The sequence below is a fragment of the Mobula birostris genome, chromosome 3, assembly GCF_030028105.1.
Source record: "Mobula birostris isolate sMobBir1 chromosome 3, sMobBir1.hap1, whole genome shotgun sequence".
Lineage (NCBI taxonomy): Eukaryota > Metazoa > Chordata > Chondrichthyes > Myliobatiformes > Myliobatidae > Mobula > Mobula birostris.
The window spans coordinates 119,605,360-119,630,766 of NC_092372.1; the positions used below are offsets into that span (position 1 = coordinate 119,605,360).

The window sequence follows — 25,407 nt, forward strand, 5'->3', positions numbered from 1 at the left end:
GATGCTGCTTTCCTGAAACAGCACTTTGTGTAGATGTGCTCAGTGGTGAGTAGGACTTCACCCATGATAGAATGGGCTGCATCCACCACTTTTTGTAGGATTTTCTGTTTCAGGGCATTGGCGTTTCCATATCAGGCTTTGGTTCAACCAGTCAATATATTCTTCATTACAAATCTATAGGAGTTTGTCAAAGTTTTAGATGTCGTGCTGAGTCTTCACAAACTCTTGAGGAAGTAGAGGTGCTGCCATGCTTTCTTCTACAAATTAGCCAGAGAAAGTGGCTCACCTGAGGACTGGGAGAAATTCAGAGTTCAGCAGAGGAGGACAAAGGGCTTAGTTAGGAAGGGGAAAAAAGATTATGAGAGAAAACTGGCAGGGAACATAAAAACTGACTGTAAAAGCTTTTATAGATATGTAAAAAGGAAAAGACTGGTAAAGACAAAAACGTAGGTCCCCTACAGACAGAAACAGGTGAATTGATTATGGGGAGCAAGGACATGGCAGACCAATTGAATAATTACTTTGGTTCTGTCTTCACTAAGGAGGACATAAATAATCTTCCAGAAATAGTAGGGGACAGAGGGTCCAGTGAGATGGAGGAACTGAGCGAAATACATGTTAGTAGGGAAGTGGTGTTGAGTAAATTGAAGGGATTAAAGGCAGATAAATCCCCAGGGCCAGATGGTCTGCATCCCAGAGTGCTTAAGGAAGTAGCCCAAGAAATAATGGATGCATTAGTGATAATTTTTCAAAACTCGTTAGATTCTGGACTAGTTCCTGAGGATTGGAGGGTGGCTAATGTAACTCCACTTTTTAAAAAAGGAGGGAGAGAGAAACAGGGGAATTATAGACCGGTTAGCCTAACGTTGGTGGTGGGGAAACTGCTGGAGTCAGTTATCAAAGATGTGATAACAGCACATTTGGAAAGCGGTGAAATCATCAGACAAAGTCAGCATGGATTTGTGAAAGGAAAATCATGTCTGACGAATCTCATAGAATTTTTTGAGGATGTTAACTAGTAGAGTGGATAGGGGAGAACCAGTGGATGTGGTATATTTGGATTTTCAGAAGGCTTTTGACAAGGTCCCACACAGGAGATTAGTGTGCAAACTTAAAGCACATGGTATTGGGGGTAAGGTATTGATGTGGATAGAGAATTGGTTAGCAGACAAGAAGCAAAGAGTGGGAATAAATGGGACCTTTTCAGAATGGCAGGCAGTGACTAGTGGGGTATCGCAAGGTTCAGTGCTGGGACCCCATTTGTTTACAATATATATTAATGACTTGGATGAGGGAATTAAATGCAGCATCTCCAAGTTTGCGGATGACACGAAGCTGGGCGGCAGTGTTAGCTGTGAGGAGGATGCTAAGAGGATGCAGGGTGACTTGGATAGGTTGGGTGAGTGGGCAAATTCATGGCAGATGCAATTTAATGTGTATAAATGTGAAGTTATCCACTTTGGTGGCAAAAATAGGAAAACAGATTATTATCTGAATGGTGGCCGATTAGGAAAAGGGGAGGTGCAACGAGACCTGGGTATCATTATACACCAGTCATTGAAAGTGGGCATGCAAGTACAGCAGGCGGTGAAAAAGGCGAATGGTATGCTGGCATTTATAGCGAGAGGATTCGAGTACAGGAGCAGGGAGGTACTACTGCAGTTGTACAAGGCTTTGGTGAGACCACACCTGGAATATTGTGTGCAGTTTTGGTTCCCTAATCTGAGGAAAGACATCCTTGCCATAGAGGGAGTACAAAGAAGGTTCACCAGATTGATTCCTGGGATGGCAGGACTTTCATATGAAGAAAGACTGGATGAACTGGGCTTGTACTCATTGGAATTTAGAAGATTGAGGGGTGATCTGATTGAAACGTATAAAATCCTAAAGGGATTGGACAGGCTAGATGCAGGAAGATTGTTCCCGATGTTGGGGAAGTCCAGAACGAGGGGTCACAGTTTGAGGATAAAAGGGAAGCCTTTTAGAACCGAGATTAGGAAAAACTTCTTCACACAGAGAGTGGTGAATCTGTGGAATTCTCTGCCACAGGAAACAGTTGGGGCCAGTTCATTGGCTATATTTAAGAGGGAGTTGGATATGGCCCTTGTGGCTACGGGGATGAGGGGGTATGGAGGGAAGGTTGGTGCAGGGTTCTGAGTTGGATGATCAGCCATGATCATAATAAATGGTGGTGCAGGCTCGAAGGGCCGAATGGCCTACTCCTGCACCTATTTTCTATGTTTCTTCGTAATTGCCCTTACATGCTGGGCCCAGGACGGGTCCTCCAAGATGACAATACCGAGGAATTTAAAATTGCTGACCCTCTCCACCTCAGATCCTTCAATGAGGATTGGCTCAAGGACCTCTGGTTTCCTCAAGTCTAAAGCAGTTCCTTGGTCAAGCTGATATTGAGTGAAAGGTTGTTGTGGTGGTACCACTGGACCAGATTTTCAGTCTCCCTCCTGTATCCTGATTCTTCACCACCGTTTATTCAGCCTATGACAGTGGTGTCATCAGCAAACTTAACTATGACATTGGAGCTGTGCTTAGCTGTGAAATGAGTAGAGCAGGAGGCAAAGCACACAGCCTCGTGGTGCATTGCAAGTGAGAATGTCTAGCACCCAATTGCAATAAGAGGTATTCAGATCAATGTCCTGAAGCTTATTGGTTTTGAGGGGATATTGGTATTGAATGCTGAGCTGTGGTTGATAAAGAGCATTCTGAAGTAGGCTTGTATGTTGCCCGCAGACCATCACCCCGGTTCACCAGTGCCATCTTGAAAATACAGAACATGACCACTGGGAAGGTCCAGGTCTGCAGGCCAATTATTGAAATCACAAACTCAGTGAATCAATGTCTAGGAATAGGAGAGAATTGTCAGGAAAACCTATTGTTGATGCATTGTGCAACTTCATATTGATCAAACAATGACTTACTGTTCATGTTTACACAATGATTTTCCCCAAAAATGGATGTTACATTTATTGGCTATTTAGACCATAATATATAGGGGCAGAATTAGGCCATTTGGCCCATCAAATCTGCTCCCCCATTTCAGCATGGCTGATCCATTTTCCCTTTCAGCTCCAATCTTCTGCCTTCTCCCCCTATCCCTTCATGCCCTGTCTAATCAAGAATCTATCAACCTGCAGAGGCCAAGTCATATACCCAATGACTTGGCCTCCACAGCCACCTGTAGCAATAAATTCCACAGATTCACCACTGTCTAGCTAAAGAAATTCTTCCTCATCTCCATTCTAAATGAACATCCCTCTATTCTAAGGCTGTCCTCTGGTCTTAGATTCCCCCACCATAGGAAATAACCCTCTCCACACTCATTCTTTCAAGGCCTTTCAACATTTAGTAGGTTTTAATGAGATTCCCCTCATTCTTCTGAATTCCAGTGAGTACAGGCCTAGAACCATCAAATGCTCTTCATATGACAAGTCTTTCAATCCCAGAATCATTTTCATGAACCTTTGAACCTTCTCCAATGTTACCACATCTTTTCTTAGATAAAGGGCCTAAAACTGCTCACAATACCCCAGCTGAGGCCTCACCAGTGCCTTATAAAGCCTCAACATTACATCCTTGCTTTTATATTCTTGTCCTCATGAAATGCATGGTAACCTCTTATTTACATTTCTCAATGACTCAACCTGCAAATCAAACTTTAGGGTATCCTGCACAAGGTCTCCCAAGTCCCATTGTGCCTCAGATTTTAAAATTTTTTTCTCCATTTAGAAAATAATCCATGCTTTTATTTCTTCTACCAAAGTGCATGACCATACACTTCCCAACACTAAATTCCATCTGCCACTTCTTTGCCTATTCTCCCAATCTGTTCAAGTCCTTCTGTAGCCTCTCCAGTTCCTCAAAACTACCTGCCCCTCCGCTTATCTTTGCACCATCCACAAACTTTGCCACAAAACCATAAATTCCATCATCCAAGTTACTAATATACAGTTTAAAAAGAAGTGGTCCCAATACAGACTCCTGTGGAACACCACTAGTTACCAGCAGCCAAGCAGAAAAGGCTCGCTTTATCCCCAGTCTTTGCTCCTGCCAAACAGGCACTGCTTCATTCATGCTAGAATTTTTCCTGTAATACCATGGGCTCTTTAGGGTGAATTATATTTAGCATTTAAAAATAGCCTGAGGTGTTGGACAACAATAGAGATGAACTTGATGTTGGTTCCTTCTCTGACTCAATTCATTACCACCTCTTGCTGATGCTTGAGAGGTTGATTTATTTAAGATACTGGAACAAGGCAGCACAGATACAGTGGACTTGATCAGAGATTGAGGAGGTGTATGTACATTACAGACCAGTGAGAGAGAAGCTAAAGATACTGGATATTTCAAAGTTTAAATTAAATTTATTATCAAAGTACATATATGTCACCATATACTACCCTGAGATTAATTTTCTTGCGGGCCTACTCAATAAATATTGCTCAAACAGCATCTATAAATTTGCTGATGATGCAACTATTGTTGAGTGAATCTCAGGTGGAGATGAGAGGGTGTACAGGAGAGAGATATACCGGCTGCTTGAATGAATCTCAGGTGGAGATGAGAGGGCGTACAGGAGAGAGATATACCGGCTGCTTGAGTGAATCTCAGGTGGAGATCAGAGGGTGTACAGGAGAGAGATATACCGGCTGCTTGAGTGAATCTCAGGTGGAGATGAGAGGGCATACAGGAGTGAGATATACCGGCTGCTTGAGTGACTCTCAGGTGGAGATGAGAGGGTGTACAGGAGGGAGATATACCGGCTGCTTGAGTGAATCTCAGGTGGAGATGAGAGGGTGTACAGGAGAGAGACATATCGGCTGCTTGAGTGAATCTCAGGTGGAGATGAGAGGGCGTACAGGAGAGAGATATACCGGCTGGTTGAGTGAATCTCAGATGGAGATGAGAGGGTGTACAGGAGAGAGATATACCGGCTGGTTGAGTGAATCTCAGGTGGAGATGAGAGGGTGTACAGGAGAGAGATATACCGGCTGGTTGAGTGAATCTCAGGTGGAGGTGAGAGGGCGTACAGGAGAGAGATATACCGGCTGCTTGAGTGAATCTCAGGTGGAGATGAGAGGGTGTACAGGAGAGAGATATACCGGCTGGTTGAGTGAATCTCAGATGGAGATGAGAGGGTGTACAGGAGAGAGATATACCGGCTGGTTGAGTGAATCTCAGGTGGAGATGAGAGGGCGTACAGGAGTGAGATATACCGGCTGATTGAGTGAATCTCAGGTGGAGATGAGAGGGCGTACAGGAGTGAGATATACCGGCTGATTGAGTGAATCTCAGGTGGAGATGAGAGGGTGTACAGGGGAAAGATATACCGGCTGGTTGTCAGAATCTCAGGTGGAGATGAGAGGGTGTACAGGAGAGAGATATACCGGCTGATTGAGTGAATCTCAGGTGGAGATGAGAGGGTGTACAGGGGAAAGATATACCGGCTGGTTGAGTGAATCTCAGGTGGAGATGAGAGGGTGTACAGGAGAGAGATATACCGGCTGCTTGAGTGAATCTCAGATGGAGGTGAGAGGGTGTACAGGAGAGAGATATACCGGCTGGTTGAGTGAATCTCAGGTGGAGATGAGAGGGTGTACAGGAGAGAGATATACCGGCTGGTCAAGTGAATCTCAGGTGGAGATGGGAGGGTGTACAGGAGAGAGATATACCGGCTGGTTGAGTGAATCTCAGGTGGAGATGAGAGGGTGTACAGGAGAGAGATATACCGGCTGGTCGAGTGAATCTCAGATGGAGATGAGAGGGTGTACAGGAGAGAGAGATATACCGGCTGGTTGAGTGAATCTCAGGTGGAGATGAGAGGGTGTACAGGAGAGAGATATACCGGCTGGTTGAGTGAATCTCAGGTGGAGATGAGAGGGTGTACAGGAGAGAGATATACCGGCTGGTCAAGTGAATCTCAGGTGGAGATGGGAGGGTGTACAGGAGAGAGATATACCGGCTGGTTGAGTGAATCTCAGGTGGAGATGAGAGGGTGTACAGGAGAGAGATATACCGGCTGCTTGAGTGAATCTCAGGTGGAGATGAGAGGGTGTACAGGAGAGAGATATACCGGCTGCTTGAGTGAATCTCAGGTGGAGATGAGAGGGTGTACAGGAGAGAGATATACCGGCTGCTTGAGTGAATCTCAGGTGGAGATGAGAGGGCGTACAGGAGAGAGATATACCGGCTGCTTGAGTGAATCTCAGGTGGAGATGAGAGGGTGTACAGGAGAGAGATATACCGGCTGGTCGAGTGAATCTCAGATGGAGATGAGAGGGTGTACAGGAGTGAGATATACCGGCTGGTTGAGTGAATCTCAGATGGAGATGAGAGGGTGTACAGGAGTGAGATATACCAGCTAGTGGAGTGGTGTCACAGTAACAACCTTGCACTCAATGTCAGCAAGACCAAAGAGCTGATTGTGGACTTCAGGAAGGGTAAGATGAGGGAACACAAACCAATGCTCATAGAGGGATCAGAAGTGAAGAGATTGAGCAATTTCAAGTTCCTGGGTGTCAATATCTGTGAGGACCTAACCTGGTCACACCATACTGATGCAGCTATGAAGGCGGCAAAACTGCGGCTTTATTCATTCGGAGATGGAGGAGATTTGGTGTGTCAACTGAAATACTTGAAAACTTCCATAGATGTAGCATGGAGAGCATTCTGACTGTCTGCATCAATGTCTAGTATGGTGGGGGGCGGGGGGTGACTTCACAAGTTGCAGAGACTTGTAAGATCAGTCATGGGTACCAGCCTCCCTATTATCCAAGACGTCTTCAAGGAGCAGTGCCTTAGGAACCGCTAAGGTCCCCCACCACCATGGACATGCCCTCTTCTCACTGTTGCCATCGGGTAGGAGGTACAGAAGCCTGAAGGCACACACTCAGCAATTCAGGAACAGCTTCTTCCCCTCTGCCATCTGATTTCTAAATGGACATTGAACCCTTAAACACTACCTCATAACTTTTTTAAAATTGTTACTTTGCACTGCTTATTTTAAATGAACTATTTAATGGGCATATATATGTAATGTAATTGAGTTTCTCTATATTTATTTATCAAGTATTTCATTGTACTGCTGTTGTAAAGATAACAAATTTCATGACATATACTGGTGATATTAAATCTGAATGTGATTCTGATAAATCCATAATAGAATCAATTTGAAACACAAACAGAAAATACTAGAAGCATTCAGCACTGGTGGGAAGAGAAACACTGAGAACTGGAAAAGCAAGAAAACAGCATACAACTTGTTGGAAGAACTCAGCAGGTCGGGCAGCATCTGTGGGAGGAAAGGAATTAGTAATGTTTTGGGTTGAAACCCTGCAACATCTGCCCTTTGACCTCTTTCCCTTCCTGTTATCCAGGGATCCAACCATTCCTTCCAGATGTTGCAGTAATCCCCTTGCGCCTCAGTGCACTGCATTCAACATTCACCAAAGAGTGTCTGCACCCATGCAGTCAAACACAGATTGTGTGACCACCTCTGTTCAATCTGCAGTAGGCTTCCAGTCATCTGTTGTGTTAATTTAGTGCGCTAAAGCCTCTCTGACCTCTGTTCGAACAAGAAAACCCATGTATGAGGGAAATTCAGCTTGCAAAACTTGATATTGAATTTAACCATTTTAGATAATTCCCCCTTTTCTCTTTCCCTTTTATGCAGCTCTATTTTTCACTTTCAACCTCTTCTTGGTTTGTCTCCTACCACTGGTTTTATAAAGTAAGTGTTACGTTCACAGCTCTCTCCATTCTGTCCTCTCGATGCAACATTTTCTCACGTTTCCACTTCTGATGAAAAGGTTCTGACCTGAAAATGCTGTCTGCACTTTTCCCCTGACCCGCTGAATTCTTCTGGGAATGTACAGCGAGCTTCACCTGCTGGGGTGTGCTTCTGTGCATTACCCCCCTTCCGAAGACCGAGAGCAGGAAGCTCCTTCCCCACTCACCTTGTGTCCAGTCAGTGAGACCCTCTAGTAACGGGTGTCCAGGCACAATGGCACTTTTTGGACTGTAAGGCATCGGAACAGAATTAGGCCATCTAGCCCACTGAGTCACTGAAAAACCTTACTCAAACTGACTGCAGTAAGTTTGGGGTGAAGAATTCATCTGGGCAATAGTAAAGAACAAGGATGCAAAGAGTTTTGGTTCAAAATGTTTATTTTAAAATTCACATGTAAACAAGTATTTGTTACAGTTATTTCTCCTACATACACAGGCAGCCAAACAGCACCAACCGATCATACTGCAAAGATTGGGGGTGCTTGGTGACTGGCTGCCTTGGTGACCTAGGTATTAGTGGTTTCACTAATCAGAATATCAGTTTTCTGCAAACGTTCACTGCAGTTCTCCTAAAACTTGCAGCCCCCTGCTACAGTTTTTAGTGACCCTTTCATAATAATTCAGAAACTGGTAGCTCCTGTCTTGGTCCCCTGAGCTCTATAAAGAGCTCAGCATCAGAGAAAAGCAGTAACGGGATGAGAGATACATAGACTGACAGAGACACACACAGACAGAGAGAACAAAGTATGGGTAATGAAAAGATTTATACAAAAGATTTACAAAGAAAATAATCGATACAATATCACCTCAGGATATCATGAAGTGCTTTATTTTAAATGAAATACGCCTGTGAAACTTAACTTCACGCTTTACATTCAATTTATTCACAGACAATGGCTAACGTCCAGAGAATATTTGTGCAAATCATATGAAAGTTCTGAGAGGGTCTCCAGGGAGACAGACATGTGCCCGCATGTGTGACTCTACCCCAGGACAAATGGGCACAAATAAAGACTAGGCGAGGTACAGGTATACACACACACATAGCCCGTGCAGGGAGGGGGTGAGATTTATCCCTCTGTTTACTGGAGTGCTGTTGGTCTGCATTCTTTGGTTTGACCCAAGAAATGGAAATCTGAAGTAAAAATAGAAAGTTCTGGAAACACTCAGCACATTAGGCAGCAGCTGTGGGGAGAGAAAAAGAGAAGCCCTCTTTTTCAGAACAGTCTGACAAAGTCTTCCACCTCAGACCTCAACTTACTCTTCCCACTGATGCTGCCTGACCTGATGTGCGCTCATGGCATTTTCTGAAACAGAACACGTTCATTCTGACCAGGCAAGCACTCAGAACAAGACTTTAAACAGTTTTAGTAATGGAAAGACAAGAGGCTTTGACTGGGCCCTGAGCTCGGCTGTTTGACACTTGCCTTTGGTAAGATCCCGAGGGCTAGTGTACATGTCAAACTACACATTTGGAGGGAGTACAGCTGCAGGGCTGTTGGAGAACGCTCTGCAGGACAATGTCTCCTTCTTGCCATTCTGCACATTGGTCTCCATGGAGTCCATCACTTGATGAATCACTATAGATCTATGTTTCAGCGGGGGAGCAGCTAACGAGCTTTACAAGACTAGCTTATGAATATTCTCTGTGATTGACCCTATGAAGCACGCAGGGGACTGAGACACCACCATTCACATTACGGGACAATCCATGGAATGCTGTAGACAGGGTGGAATCTTCACAGCCACTGAGGGCAGGAAACTCCTGCCTTTACCATCTGTGGCTCTCTTAAAAAAAAATTGCCTGAACCAGTGTCCATGATGCTCCGACACCCAGGTGGAAATTGGTAATGAGTCTATGACTTCGCTTTTCCCAGTTCTTTTGCAGAACACCTTCATTTACCCCAACTGGCTTCAGGCACTCTGGGGTGGCGAAGAAAATTAGAATCAGTGACACCTCCCATATCGGATCACTTTATAGTGAGGGAGGAAAAGCATTACAGGGGTGAGGGAGAGCAGGAATACAAGGCATCCGGGTTAGACAGGAGCTTGCTAAGTCCGGTCTCCCACAAACGTGATCTGACTGAGGAAAAACAGCTGTATGACACATCTCTTCAGAACAGGGGAAAGGCAGATGCTGCTTCCGTAATAACACAGAGAGATGGGTGATGGCGTGGTTCACTGCGACCGATGGTTAATTGGAGCCTATAACTGTGAGCTTTCTTTAGCTGGATTAACTTTTCCCCTTCTGCAAATCCAAGAACTTTCCCTGGAAGCGAATAGGATATTGATCGGGAAAGTTCCCATCAATCTCTCTGACATGACTGACGGAAAGTTCCAGCCGTGGTCCAGTTCCAAAATGAGTCAGTGCTTGAAGCTGCAGACTGTGCAAACCAGCTGTGGGAGGACGGCCCTTTTAGCCCTGACGCCAGCTTGAGATGCAGTGCTGCTGTCTCAGGCCCAGTCAGTTCTCGCCTCACATCCTTCCTCATACCATCAGCTTCTAGCCCAGAGTGCTGATCCCAACCACAACGCAGCTTTCAGAGAGAGACAGTACGAGTGCACGCACAACTGTGAGTACAAGCACTGTGCCTCACATCGGAAATAGCGTAGAGTCACCAATAACTTCAGTTAGGAATGCCAACCCAAGAACAGGTCACAGAGTGAAAGGAACAATTGCCTACAGGCGGTGAGTTCGAAAATAACACCAGAACAAAGTGAAGCACTATTTTGATTGCAAGGACAACTCTTGTCAGATAGAACAGCCAGGACTGATGCAACCTTCACTCTCAGTCACATCCAGTTTGCTTCTGAACACTTTGCTGCGGGTCTGAGATGGAATGTTGCTTTTCCTCAGCATCACAGGGTTAAATCCAGGGCCTGTTGCTAGGAGACTGCTTCCAAACGTAGTGCAGTGAGGAGTACACACAGACATGGGAGGGAGGGCAAACTGCACCGAGCGGAATCAATCCAGAGAACCCAATGACCAGCAAAGGCAGACTCTGGAGGGACTGAGTTCAGGAGTACTCTCACTGCTTGGTAACAAGCTGCTTCATCATGCTGAAGTGTCTGCATTACTGCATCTGCTTTCACTTCTTGGAAAGAAATTTCATTTTATTCCCTGTTGATGAGAATAAACAGGAAGTTTTAACAGTCAGAAGCGTAATCAGTCACAAGTTACACGTTTTGCACAAATTGTCTCTTACATTCCACCCCCTCCCATAAAACTTAGTAGAACTGTGTAATGATACATTAATTTCAGAGACAGAATATGTATATTGTTTAATCATAACACATTGCTACAAGGTTTGAGATCCACATTCACAAAAGAAAATCACAGGCTTAAGGTGAAGGGGACAGATTTAATAGGAAACCAAGAGGTGAATTTTTCACAGAAGAATAGATAGACTGAGGCAGGGACATTAACATTGTTTAATGGATATTTGGACAGGTAATGTGGTTAGGAAAGGTTTAGAGCAGGGGTTCCCAACCTTTTTTAGGCCAAGGATTGTGGACCCCAGGTTTAAGGGATGTGGGCCAAGAACAGGCAGATGGGCTTAGCTGAGATGGGCGTCTCGGTCGGCTTGGACTATTTCTACACTCTTTGATTCAATGAAGATGTGTATTCCAACATGAGCCTTGGATACTTAAACCAACATGGGTGGAAGTGGGCCTCTGGTTTAGGGTCTTGTGTATCGGCAACCTTGTTTTCCCCACATGGTCGGTAACATTGGTACACCATAGTATAATTTCTACCTAATGAACATGACTTTTGGAATGCAATGGCTGGTACAATAGCTGTTATAGCTACACAAGACCTTGGTCAGACCCCACTTGGATTACTGTGTTCAGTTCTGGTCACCTCACTACAGGAAGGATAGAGGGAGAGTGCAGAGGAGATTTACAAGGATGTTGCCTGGATTGGAGAGCATGCCTTATGAGAATAGGTTGAGTGAACTCGGCCTTTTCTCCTTGGAGTGACGGAGGATGAGAGGTGACCTGGTGTACAAGATGGTGAGGGGCATTGGTCATGTGGATAGTCAGAGACTTTTTTCCAGGGCTGAAATGGCTAGCACGAGGAGGCATAGTTTTAAGGCCTTTGGAAATAGGTACCAAGAGGATGTCAGGGGTAAGTTTTTCCACACAGAGAGTGGTAGGTATGGGGAATGCACTGCCAGTGGTGGTGCTGGAAGCAGATACAATAGGGTCTTTTAAGAGCCTTTTAGATAGGTACATGGAGCTTAGAAAAATAGAGGACTATGTGGAATGGAAATTCTGGGCAGTCTCTAGAGTAGGTTACATGATCGGCCCGATGTTGAGGGCTGAAGGGCCTGTAATGTGCTGTAGATTTCTATGTTAATACAGACAATCAGGAAGACATTTCTGACCAAGAACAGCTGTTCCAGAGACACGACCCTGACAGGGTAATAAAGACTTATGAAGCAAGTAAACTGTCCTTTCAGCCCATCCTGTACTGCCAACCCAGATGTCCATCCAATCTAGTTCCATTTCTCCACTTTTGCCCAGTCTCCCCTCTAGCTCTTGTCCATCCATTTACTTGTCTAAAGGTCCTCTGGAATCGCAGCCGCCTCTCAGACTCTGATGGGGTCATTACACATTTAAAACCCTGGACAGCTTATCGAGCAAAATAATAGCATACAGCAGCAGGTGACTACTGGGATGGGGGATAGGCTAGTCAGGAGGGAAAAATAATGAAGTTCAAAGTAAATTTATTATCAAAGTACGTATATGTCACCATATACAACCCTGAGATTCATTTTCTTGCAGGCATACTCAATAAATCTCATAACTATAATAGAATCAATGAAAGACCACATCAACAGGGTGAACAAACAGTTTGCAGAAGACAACAAACTGCGTAATACTTAGAGAAAAAAAATAGCAACAATGATAAAATATAAGCAATAAATATTGAGAACATAGAACTATAGAACATTACAGCACAGAAACAGGCCTTTTGGCCCTTCCTGGCTGTGCCGAACCATTTTTCTGCCTAGTCCCACTGACCTGCACCTGGACCATATCCCTCCATACACCTCTCATCCATGTACCTGTCCAAGTTTTTCTTAAATGTTAAAAGTGAGCCCACATTTACCACTTCATCTGGCAGCTCGTTCCACACTCCCACCGCTCTCTGTGTGAAGAAGCCCCCACTAATGTTCCCTTTAAACTTTTCCCCCCTCACCCTTAACCCATGTCCTCTGTTTTTTTCCTCCCCTTGCCTCAGTGGAAAAAGCCTGCTTGCATTCACTCTATCTATACCCATCATAATTTTATATACCTCTATCAAATCTCCCCTCATTCTTCTGCGCTCCAGGAAATAAAGTCCTAACCTATCCAACCTTTCTCTGTAACTCAGTTTCTCAAGTCCCAGCAACATCCTTGTAAACCTTCTCTGCACTCTTTCAACCTTATTTATATCCCTCCTGTAATTTGGTGACCAAAACTGTACACAATACTCCAAATTCGGCCTCACCAATGCCTTATACAACCTCATCATAACATTCCAGCTCTTATACTCAATACTTTGATTAATAAAGGCCAATGTACCAAAAGCTCTCTTTATGACCCTATCTACCTGTGACGCCACTTTTAGGGAACATGAGATGAAGAGTCCTTAAAAGTGAGTCCATTGGTCGTGAGAACATTTCAGTGATGGGGCAAGTGAAGTTGAGTGAAACTATCCCCTCTGGTTCAAGAGTCTGTTGGTTGAGGGGTGATAACAGCTCCTGAACCTGGTGGAGAGTCCTCAGGCTCCTGACGGTAGCAGGGAGAAAAGAGCATTGCCTGGATGGTGGGGGCACTGACGATGGATGCTGCTATCCTATGAAAATACTCTGTGTAGATGTGGTCGATGGTGAGGAGAGTTTTACTAGCATGGATAGAGGTTTGGCTGATTGGCAGGAGGCAAAGAGTGAGAATAAAGGGATCCTTTTTGGATTGGCTGCAAGAAACTAGTGGTGTTCTGCAGGGGACTGTGCTGGAACCGTTTCCTTTTACATTGTATGCCAGCAATTTGGCTGATGAAACTGATGGCTTTGTGGCCAAGTTTGCAGACAATATGAAGGTAGGTGGAGAGGCAGGTAGTGTTGAGGAAGCAGAGAGGCTACAGAAGGACTTAAACAGATTAGGAGAATGGGTGAAGAAGTTGCAGATGGACTACAGTGTTGTGAAGTGTACAGTCATACATTTTGGTAGATGGAATAAAAGTATAGACTATTTCCTAAAAGGGGAGAAAATTTAAAAAAAAGAGTCCAAAGGGACTTGGGAGTCCTTGTGCAGGATTCCCTAAAGGTTAATTTGCAGGATGAATCAGTGGTGAGGAAGGCAAATGTGGTTAGCATTCATTTCAAGAGGACTACAATATAAAATCAAGGATGTAATGCTGAGGTTGTAAAAGGCACTGGTACAGCCGAGGCCTCACTTGATTGTGAGCAGTTCGGCGTCCCTTATTTAAGAAAGGACATGCTGACATTGGAGAGGGTTCAGAATGATTCCTGGAAAGAAAGGTTATCACATGCGCAGTGATTGAAGTCTCTGGGCCTGTACTCAGTAGAATTCAGAAGAATGAAGGGGACTCATTGAAACCTGTTGAATGGTGAAAGGCCTAGATAGAGTGGATGTGAAGAGGATGCTTCCTTTGCTGGAGGAGTCCAAGACCAGAAAGCACAGCTTTAAAATGGAGGGATGTCCATTTAGATGGAGATGAGGAGGAATTCTTTTAGCCAGAGGGTGATGATTCTGTGGAATATGTTGCCATGGGAGGCTGTGGAGACCAGGTCATTGGGTGTATTTAAGGCGGAGGTTGATAGGTTCTTGATTAGTCAGAGCATCAAAGATTATGGGGAGAAGGCAGGGGAATGGGGTTGACAAGGAAGTGGATTAGTCATGATGAAATGGCAGAGTAGCCATGACCTATGGTTTTCCAGTAATGCAGCAACATTCATGTGGGTCAGAGTTCTCACTATCGTTGGGACTTTGATGCCAACTGAAAATCTCGTGCCACTGGCTGAGATTTTGCGAGTGCTACACCAGTGCTCCACCATACACTGGGAGGTTGCTGTTTGCAGCACCCAGCTGCCCCTGTAATTAATCAGAGGTTTCCTTAGGACAAGATGCATGATGCAAATATGGTGGGTGTCATGCATAACAATACTCAGGATGGAGGTCACTGAAGCCGCCAATACTCACCAAGGCCTTTAAGGAACCTGTTAACGCTTCTTGGTTCAGTTTCAGGGATGGTCTCCAGATATTCCCCAGCTCGCACCTCAAAGAGGCCTGCATTGGAAACATCCAGATATCACTGCTCAGTAAGTAGCTCATCCCCATCTATCCACAAGCATAGATATTCTTTGACAATAGATTTGGAATGCGGATTGTAAACTGCATAATAGTGTGAACAAACGGATTGACTGCGGAAGCATTTACTGGCTAACTCTTCCGTCACCCTTGCCCCTGACTTTATGGCTCACTGGGAAAACAGCATGATGCCATTGGCATTTACTGACATCTCTCTTCGCCCCCATCCTGGACACTGTCTGAGTTGCCCCTTTTCACCCGATCCAAGCTTGAATCAAACAGAACATGCTCTTTCCAGACCCAACCTTTCTGGTGACTTATTTTCAGACTAAACATTACATGGAAAAAGCTTAAAAGAATAAATCTAGAAAGGAAGAGTTTGGGAATATCAGATCTCAGCATTATCCCAGTCTTAGTCCTAGTATTTGGGAATACCAGATCTCAGCATTATCCCAAACTTACTCCTAGTGTTTGGGAATACCAGATCTCAGCATTATCTCAAACTTACTCCTAGTGTTTGGGAATACCAGATCTCAGCATAATCTCAAACTTACTCCTAGTGTTTGGATAACTGCCAAGCCAATGAAGACCATATGATATAGGAGCAGAAATGGTATCTTTCCTATAATACCATGGGCTCTTATCTGGTTAGGTAGCCTTATGTGTGACACCTTGTCAAAGGCCTCTCAAAATACAAGTACACAACATCCACCAATTCTCCCTTGTCTATCTTGTCTGTTATTTCTTCAAAGAATTCCAACAGATTTGTCAGGCAAGATTTTCCCTCAAGGAAACCATGCAGACTTTGACCTATTTTATCATGTGTCTCCAAGTACCCTGAAACCACATCCTTAACAATCGACTCCAACATCTTCCTAACCACAGTGGTCAGATTAACTGGCTCATAATTTCCTTTCTTCTGCCTCTCTCCCTTCCTGAAGAGTGGAGTGACATTTGCAATTTTCCAGTCCTCCAGAACCATACTAGAATCCATTGATTCTTGAAAGTGGTGAATCTGTGGAACTCATTGCCACAGGCAGTGTGGAGTCAAGTCTTTACATATATTTAGGGCAGAAATTGATAGATTCTTGATTGGTCAGCGCATGAAGGGATGGGGGAGAAGGGGGGAGAAGGCAGGAGAATGTGGCTGAGAGGAAAAAATGGATCAGCCATGATAAAATGGTGGAGCAGACTTGATGGGCCGAATAGCCTAATTCTGCTTCTATATCTTATGGTTTTATCATTACTAACTAACGCCTCCACAATGAAGAACTCAAATGGATCACCACCACCTTTGCGTAAGACCAACTTAGAAGGGTCCCTCAAAAGTAAAGTTATACCATAGAGCTTAAAGCCATATGAATACTTTCAACAGGACACATTGTTGCCTCTCTAGTAACTGTGGGACAGGTGTGATGGACCATTTGCTCTCTTCTGTTTGACATTTACACGCATGAACACTCCTGCTTGTATAACACGTTCTTTCAACCAGACAGACCAAACTTGCCCAAGAGCCACAGCCAGTGAATTAAGCAGCCTAACTTCAGGATCGATTACGTTCCGCTAGTGTCTGTCACTATATAGCTTATTGCAGCTATTTACAGTATAACAGACAGTTGATCATTTGACACTGTAGGAACAAATTGTTTGAAAACTCCAGGAATGCACCAGAGGACATAAAATACATAAATAGATTTGCGACATAATTGTGCCTTAGAAATTATGATAATACTAGTGATAACATTCTACAACAATTATCTGAGACAGTGGCTGTTTGTTTTACAGAAGATTCACAATTTTGGGATAGGCCTGTTTAAAACATGGTTAAGAATTCAGAAAGGAGCAAACAAATAGTACAAGCCAGGGAATGTGTTCAAATGGAGATCTCAAGGGGAAGTAGTGGAGATGTCATTTGACAACAGGAATAAACAACAGTTTGCAAGACAGGAAGGGCTGTGTTTATCACCCAGTGTGGTTGAAATGAACAGAAATTATCTTTTGCAAGAGTGGACGTGCTGGACATGTTTATTTTTTAAAAAATGAAGTGAAGTGAGATCAGAAAGCCGGATTTAGGAACCAAGAAATCAAACCTGAGAAAAGCAAATCAGAGGTTCTTACCCTAGGGTCCAGGGAACCCTCGGGGTCCATGGATAGATTCCAGGGGTCTGTAAACTTGGATGGGGAAAAAAATTACGTCTCTATTCTCAATAACCTCTAACTGAAATTTAGCGTCTCCTTCAATTATGAATATATTACCATATCACAAGTTTGTTTTTAAAAATATTTTAATCACTATATTTCAATGAAATTGGTTTCTTTTGTAATCCTGTGCATTTTATTTTATATATATAAATACATAATTCTGAGAAAGGGCCCCATGGGCATCGCCGGACTGACAAAAGTTCAGATCCCTTGCTTTAGATAAAACGTTTATAAAGTTGACAGCACAATAAAAATCCCCATGGTACCCAGCAAGCAAGAGCTTGGCTGAGTCAACAAACGTTATGCAAAGGATTATCATGATTAGAGAAAAATAACTTATCCTACTCCACCAGAGTGGTGTAGTCGCCCAGAAAGGTTTTAAAGCTACAGATTGGGCTTAGATGATTGGGGGGGGGGTGCTTTGGGGTTCTGATGTTTCTGTCATTCATTCTATGGTGTTCCCTGTTTTGTGGATCACTGTGAAGAGTAAGATTTTCAGGTTGTATATTGTATATTTTTCTGATTTTTAATTATTTGAACCATTTGTACCCTTGTCCAAGCTAACATAGCAGATTTGATAGAATAAGAGCAAACAAGCACAGCTGCCTCCACAATCAACGTCAGTGAAGGTTGCCCTTTAGACTAACCAAAGTGAAGTGCTGTAATACAGCAATGGATTCATTTTGGACACTTCCTGAGGCAGCCGTAACCTTTGTTCAATAGGGCCATGGCAGCCTTGAAAGGAGCATGGAATAGGTTTGCCAAATACAAGGGACGAGACAGGTATTTACATTTCAGAGTGTACTACTCCTCACTTAATCAGCACTGTGAAGGCTTTTTTATTATAATCTGTACTAATTATTGTCAACTGTATCAGGAGGAATCACCAGGTGCTCCCTCGGTTTGGAAACACAGATTGAAAAATATGGAAGTAATAATCAGACAGAATAAAAAGAGAGCAGAAGAGCAAGCATTTGGGAAAGAGAAACAGACTGCAGGTATAAAGGATAGGCAGAGGTAAATGGTGTAAGCAGCACCAACCTTTGATTCCACTTTTCCGGAGCTCCCTGTCCTGCACGAAGCCAGCAAACATCTGAGTCTCCATGAAGAGCTCCAGGAACTGCCGAACGCTCTTGGAGGTGTGGGATTTGCGGAAGGCATCCCTCTGGAAGCAGCGCTCCCCCCTCTCACCGACTGACATGTGCAGGGAGTAATGGCCCACAATCTCCACGAAGAACCTGACGCACGCTTCTGAGACGAGAGAGCTGAGAGAGGGCTGGGCTGGGGAGAGGGACAGAGTGAGTGCCCACCACAAACCAACACCCAGACACATCAGCTTACAGGTTTTCATACCAATTCTCCAGAAAGTTTTGGTCACCCCAAGGGCAGGTGGGGCCAGAAACAAACTTGCTTGGAATAATTTTTCCACACTTTAAGGGCAAACCTGCAGATATCAGTTACAAGTTCCCATATGCATACCACATTCTAGAGCTTTTCTTTAAAACAACTTTGTGCGTGTGTGGAGGAGGAGGGGTGCAGTGAAAGAAATCCTCTGATAGTTTTAGTTCCCTTCGGGATCATTATTTTGTCCAGGGAAAGGAATCCAAAGAAAGACAATCACCCATCTTATGTTGTTTTAGCAAAATAAACGTTCGAGCAACACCCAGTCAATGCTGGAGGAACTCAGCAGGTCGGGCAGCATCTGTGGAAATGAATGAACAGTCGATGTTTCAAGCCAAGACTCTTCTTCAGGACTGGAAAGGAAGGGAGAGAATGACAGAATAAAATAGTCGGGTAGGGGAGGGAGGACAGTTAGAAGGTGATAGGTGAAGCCAGGTGAGTAAGAAAGATAAAAGGCTGGAGTGGAAGAAATCTGAAAGGAGAAGAGAGTAGACCGTAGGAGAAAAGGAAGGAGAAAGGGACGCAGGGGGAGGTGATAGTCAGGTGAGAAGAGGTAAAGAGCCAGAGGGCGGAATAGGAGAGGGGAGGGAGAGGGAGGGAATTTTTTTTTCCACCATTCATGCCATCAGGTAGGAGGCTACCCAGACGGAATACAAGGGGTTGTTCTTCCATCCTGAGGATGACCGCGTGATGGCAGAAGAGGAGGCGGCCATGGACCGACATGTCAGAATGGGAATGGGATTTAAAACACTTTGCCACCGGGAAGTTCTGCTTTTGGTGAATGGAGCGGAGATGCTTGACAAAGAGATCCCCCGATTTAAAATGGAGACCACCAATATAGAGGAGGCCACATCAGGAGCACCGAACACAATGGATGACTCCAGCAGATTCACAGGCAGAGTGTTGCCTCACCTGGAAGGACTGTTTAGGGCCCTGAATAAAGATGAAGGAGGAGGTAAATTGGGAGGCTGTTTCACCATCACCTCCAATCCATCCATCAAAATCAGAGCTTCCCGAAGGCCAAACATTTTAGTTCCTCTAAGCTCTCTGCTTCTTGTTTGACAAAAGAACCAATCCCCTTCCTCCACTCCAACCTCCTCTGTATGACAGACTGATCCTCAACCTGAACAATTTTCCTTGGGTTCCTCCCACTTTCTCCAAACTCACGTGGGCCCAAGATATGCCGCCTCTTTGTTGGCTATCTGGAACAGTCCATGTTTGAAGCTTTCCCCGGTTATACTCTTCAACTCTTCCTCCACTACATTGATGACTGCAATGGTGCTGCTTCATGCACCCGTGCTGAGCTTGTCAATTTCATCAACTTTGCCTCTAACTTCCACCCTGCCCTTAAATTCACTTGGTCCTTTTCTGGCACCTTCCTCTCTTTTCTCGATCTCTCTGTCTCCATCCTTAGGAGACAAACTGTCAACGGACATCTATTATAAACCTACTGATTCCCAGTGATCTCGACTATACCTCTTGCCACCCCACGTCTTATAAAAATGCTGTTCCTTTTTCTCAGTTTCTTCTCCTCCATTCCCAGGATGCAGTTTTCTGTTCGAGGACATCAGCGATCTCCTTTAAAGGAGGGGGCTTCCTTCATTCCACTATTGACGCTGCCCTCACCTGCACCTCCTCCATTTCCCATACATCCATGCTTTCACCACCTTCCCACCTCCTTAATCATGAGAGTCTTCTTGTACTTACCCCATCAGCTCCTGCATCCATCACACTATCCTCCGCAACTTCTACCATCTCCAAAGGGATCCTATCACCAAACGTATTTACCTCCCTCCCCATCCACTTTCCACAGGGATCGCTCCCTCTGTGATCCCCTTGTCCATTCATCCTGTCCTGCTAATCTCCCTCCTGGCACTTTTCCCTGCAGGCGGTCATTCACCCCCTCCCTCGCCTCCAGTCAGGGCTCCAAACAGTCCTTCCAGGTGAGGCAGCACTTCACCTGTGAATTTGCTGGGGTCATCCGTTGTGTCCGGTGCTCCCAAAGTGGCCTCCTCTACACCGGTGAAACCCATCGTAAATTGGGGGATGGCTTCTTTGAGCACCTCTGCACCATCCAACACAAGCGGGACTTCCCGATGGCTGAACATTTTAATTCCCATTCCTGTTCAGACACGTTAGCCCATAGCCTTCTTTTGTGTCAAGATAAGGCCACCTCCAGGGTGGAGGAGTAACACCTGATATTCTGCCTTCCTCCTCAGTCCTGGAGAAGAGTCTCGGCCCTAAACATCTACTACTTATTCGTTTCCATAGAAGTTCCTGGCATGCTGGGTTCCTACAGTATTTTGTGTGTGTTGCTTTGGATTTCCAGCATCTGCAGAATTTCTCATGTTTATAACATTTTACCACTTTTTTAATGTCTGTGTAACTTGGCATACAGCTGTGGCACAGGGGTCTAGAAACAATCTTGAAACACAGTCAAGAAACAGAGGCTTGGATCCACAATCCACAGGCATGAGCTCAAAGCCTGGCTATGCATCTATCATATTTAAACTCTGCTGACAAGTTAAAAACACAACTTGTGAAAGAGCCAACGACCAAAATCCACCAATTTTTCATAAAACCTCATCTGTTCCACTTTAGGAGACACCAAATCCCAGATGTTAGAGAGGACTGTGCAAGATATCCTGGTCTGGGGAAACTTTACTGTATCCAAATATGGTGGCTAGTCCAATGTTGTCTATTATCTACTTTACACTCATGATTTCATACAATGAGTTGCTTGCTGGGTCACTCCATAGAGCATTTAAGAGTTAAGCAGTCACATGCAAGCAAGATCGGATTCAAACTTAAGAATGCAAGAAGCCTGCCCTGCTATTCAGTGTGATTTACCATGTTTCTAATGGGTTCAAAAAGCTCTCCTGTGGCTTCGAATATCTGTAAAGACTGAGCAACCTCTAGGCAGAGTATTCCAAAGATTTACCACTGTCCAAGAAGACCGATGTACTAAGATTGTGTTCTCTGAATTTGGACTACCTAACCTGAGGAAACCAATCATTCAACAGGTATCTGGCCAGCCCTTTGTTATGAGGTTCACTGTTATTTATCAGAATTCAGAGAGTGGAGGACTACTCTTCTTGAGATCAAGCCATTGGGAAAGGGTGGCGGGGTGTTGATGCGTCTACCAAAGGAGGTGTGAAGTTACTCCTTCCCTCCATCAGCCTACAAGTCAGCTTTGGAAAAGGTGTAGCACCTGCTTAGCCCCCCGATCAGGGTCATGTGAAGACATGGGAGCAGGTGGGGGATGGTTGTATGGAAAGCCAGTGTATATCGCTAGACCTGGTGACATGATCACTGACGATCTCTGAAGAGTATTGGTAATGGCTGGGGTTACCCATCTTGTAAAGACACTGCCCAGAAGGTGGCAATGGCAAACCACTTCTGTAGAAAAATTTGCCAAGAACAATCAGAGTTATGGAAAGACCATGATTGACACATGAAACGACACAGCACGTAACGAACAAACAAGTTAAAGGAACACTCCTTCCTGAAGCAAGGAGATCCTTCCTTAGATACCCAGCCTAAACCTGTACATGCAAACTCACTCAAGGTTTGTATGATTCCCTTGTACTCCAGCTCCCACAGAGAATAATCACACCAGTTCTGAATTACTTGCTGAATCTGTGTGCTCCTCTAGCACCATTAAATCCATGATTTTCATCAACTACTGGCATCACCAGAGACAAAGTACAGAGTCTAGCAGTCACTGGTCATTGTACTCACCATCTCCAGCCTCTGCTCCCTCCTCTGAAGCAAGTATTTCATTTCTCTGCTCAAAGATGTGCACCAGTGCAGCTTGGAGCTTGTGGGGAAGGATGCAATCTTCATCATCCATCTATGGGCCGCAAAGATCAGGAGATTCAGCCGTGCAAACTGTGTCCCTCAGAGCTGTGGACTCACTGTTGACAGTGGCTATTTAACAGTTAGAGGGAGGTACATACTCTACACTTTAGATGTATGGTTAGATGGACTCAGTGTGGGGTCAGAGGGATGCAATAGTATTTCAGGAGAGCCATTAGTAACAGGCAAACTGTTTACAATATCCACACCAAACTGTCACTGTCTACACTGATGTGGTTTGGTAAACACAGTACACACTAAACAACATTAATGGCTCCTAAATACAGTACACAGATTTTAATAAGATCGGCATGGATGAGACAAAAGTACTTCAACTCCTGAGGTCACAGGCTTCCCTTAAATAACCAGGAGATCTCAAAGGAAACGGAAACCACAGGAAGCAGGAAACCACTAAACAAACGTTTCCTGTTGTCCAGTGTGCACACATGCTGCGCACGCGTGCAAGGGTGTGTGTAGGGGTGTGCCGTGTATGCACAGGAAGGGCTGGCTGATCAACAGTTACAGCACCCACTGTGAAGCTGCATCTATCGCTTCATGTTACTTGTTTCAGTAGCTAGAAGAACGTGAGAGCAACCATTAGTGTCAGCCACATGATGGAAAATTATCTGGTGGGCACCAACAGAAATGGAAAAAGCTGCAACTTCCCTTGTTGCTTCTTTACCATCAACCCCTGAGATGGAATCTGATGCTGCTCTACGAGTAGTCACCCCCTCAATGACTTGGAGGCATCCAGATATAAGCCAGCCTGATTCTATTCCAGCCAGTGCTACCAGAGGCTTTGGTCCCAAGGCTCAGCACACATTTCCCTCCAGTCTCAGCCAGTGAGGCTCCGGCCTCATCTGGGCGTGTTGCTTGCCGCCAGAAGTCCATTCAACTAGGAATGTATTTACAGTGATTGGTTCGTTCTGTGTCTGAGGGAGGGAGGGAATGAATGGGGAGGGAACTTCAGCCGGACACGTCAGTGAGGAACTCCACAGCTTTTGCTCGTTGGACAGCGCCGTACTTACCTTTCTCAGAAACCTGTTGGCACACAAGTCCACTACCAGCACCTGGAAAACAGACAGCATAAGGGACAGGGAGTGAGTTCTGTTGTTCCCTGATGGCCCCACTTCATAATGACACACAGCTCAGTCAAACCCAACACCTCTTTAGTTTGTAGAGCCCAGTTGGACAAACAGTTAAAATTACTGAATGGAGAGAGTTGGGAAAAACCCCTTCTGTAATCAGCACGTGGCAGCGATGCAGTGGCTGTGCTCCATGGCGCTCCTCAGAGTGCAGACGGGCATCCATTTCATGGCTCATTCACAATCACCGCCCAAAAAATTCAAGCCCCACTGTGGCAGCTGGAGAAGTAACTTCCAAGCAATTAAATCCATTTAGAATTTTAAAAAAATCAAACAAGCAGCCTTGACGTGCTGCACCAGAGCAATATAAACAAACACAGCAGAGCTGATAACACAGATAGGGAAACTAGCCGTGAAACTAGAGGGTTGTTGATTTAAAAATATTTGCTTCACTGCTGTCCTTATCATTGAGCCCATAACCAGAATGCAGAACCATTAGTGGTCAAAACTCCTCAACTTCCTAGCACATGCGGGGGCAATGAGGAACAGACGAAATAGCTGGCATCGTTATCAGTATCACCCCCGGGGCCTCTAACTGTGCAACATCACCTTAGATTTACACTGGAGTGCAAGCTGGGATTCATCATCATCACGTGCCGTACCACACCACATGGGAGATCAAGGTCTTCACCATGACTGTTCTTGGCAGACTTTTCTACAGAAGGGGTTTGCCATTGCCTTCCTCTGGGCAGTGTCTTTACAAGACGGGTGACCCTAGCCATTATCAATACTCTTCAAAGATTGTCTGCCTGGCGTCAGTGGTCCCATAGCCAGGACTTGTGATATGTGCCACTTGTTCATACAACCATCCATCACCTGCTCTCGTGACTTCTCGTGGCCCTGATTGGGGGCCAAGAAGATGCTACACCTTCCCCAAGGGTGACCTGCAGGATAGCGGAGAGAAGGAGTGCTTTACACTTCCCTCGGTAGACGTATCCCCACCCCACCACTCTAACTGGGCTGGTGCTCTCAAATACTTGGATGCCTGGGTTTGAACATTGACCTTCGGAGGCACATCACCACCAACAGGAGCCAAATTAGTGACAGGAATTCTCTTCCACAAGGCATGCAGTGAGCTCCCTTGAACAAAGGGACCTTGACATTCCAGAAAGAAGCTGGAATACTCCTGCCAGCAACAGAGATAAATGGCAGCCAGAATCAAATCTAATACTTATTTAGCAGTATGGCATAATCCCTGCAGCAAATGTGCTCACTCGAGCTTCCATACACAGACAGCAAGGTTCAGCTTTACACAAGACCTTTTGTTCAGATCACTAAGGGAAGGCATTCCTTAGAGGCACACAAATACTGACTGCATACTCCCTCCCCTGCCCTCTGAGACACACTGACAGACTGCCCAAGCAGGTCGCTAGCCTGGGAGACACACTCACGGGGAGAACACACGCCTTGCCTCATGGACAGAGAAAGAAGAGAAATGCAGATGCTGGAACCTGGAGCAACAAAGTGCTGGAGGAACTCAGCAGGTAAGGCAACATCTGTGGAGGGACATGGACAGTCAACCTTTCATGATGAGTCCCTTCACCTGGAGCCCCGCACTTCTGTCCGTTGCCTGAGAGACAGATACAAACTAAAAACAAGGGAGGAAAACGCTGGCAGAGCTGAGCAAGTGGGTCAGTGTCAGAGGAAAGAGAAGCAGTTATCATTCCGGGCCTGCAAC

At 45.0% G+C, this 25,407-nt stretch overlaps 1 protein-coding gene across 6 annotated transcripts in view; it reads right to left on the reverse strand.

Annotated features, from left to right (window-relative positions):
• Positions 1–8,170: 8,170 nt before the first annotated feature.
• The window catches only part of LOC140195242 (DENN domain-containing protein 2C-like), a 164,566-nt gene continuing 147,329 nt past the window's right edge, over positions 8,171–25,407 (reverse strand). For 5 of the 6 annotated variants that reach the window (XM_072253267.1, XM_072253264.1, XM_072253263.1 and 2 more), the window contains 5 exons: positions 23,613–23,654; positions 22,468–22,579; positions 18,367–18,606; positions 15,016–15,102; positions 8,171–10,924 (listed from right to left, as the gene is read on the reverse strand). In XM_072253267.1, the coding sequence (XP_072109368.1) occupies positions 10,893–10,924; positions 15,016–15,102; positions 18,367–18,606; positions 22,468–22,579; positions 23,613–23,654 (513 nt within the window). In that variant the 3' untranslated portion in view covers positions 8,171–10,892. Of the gene's footprint in view, positions 10,925–15,015; positions 15,103–18,366; positions 18,607–22,467; positions 22,580–23,612; positions 23,655–25,407 lie in introns of those variants that run through there. The other variant, XM_072253268.1, reaches the window with a different exon arrangement.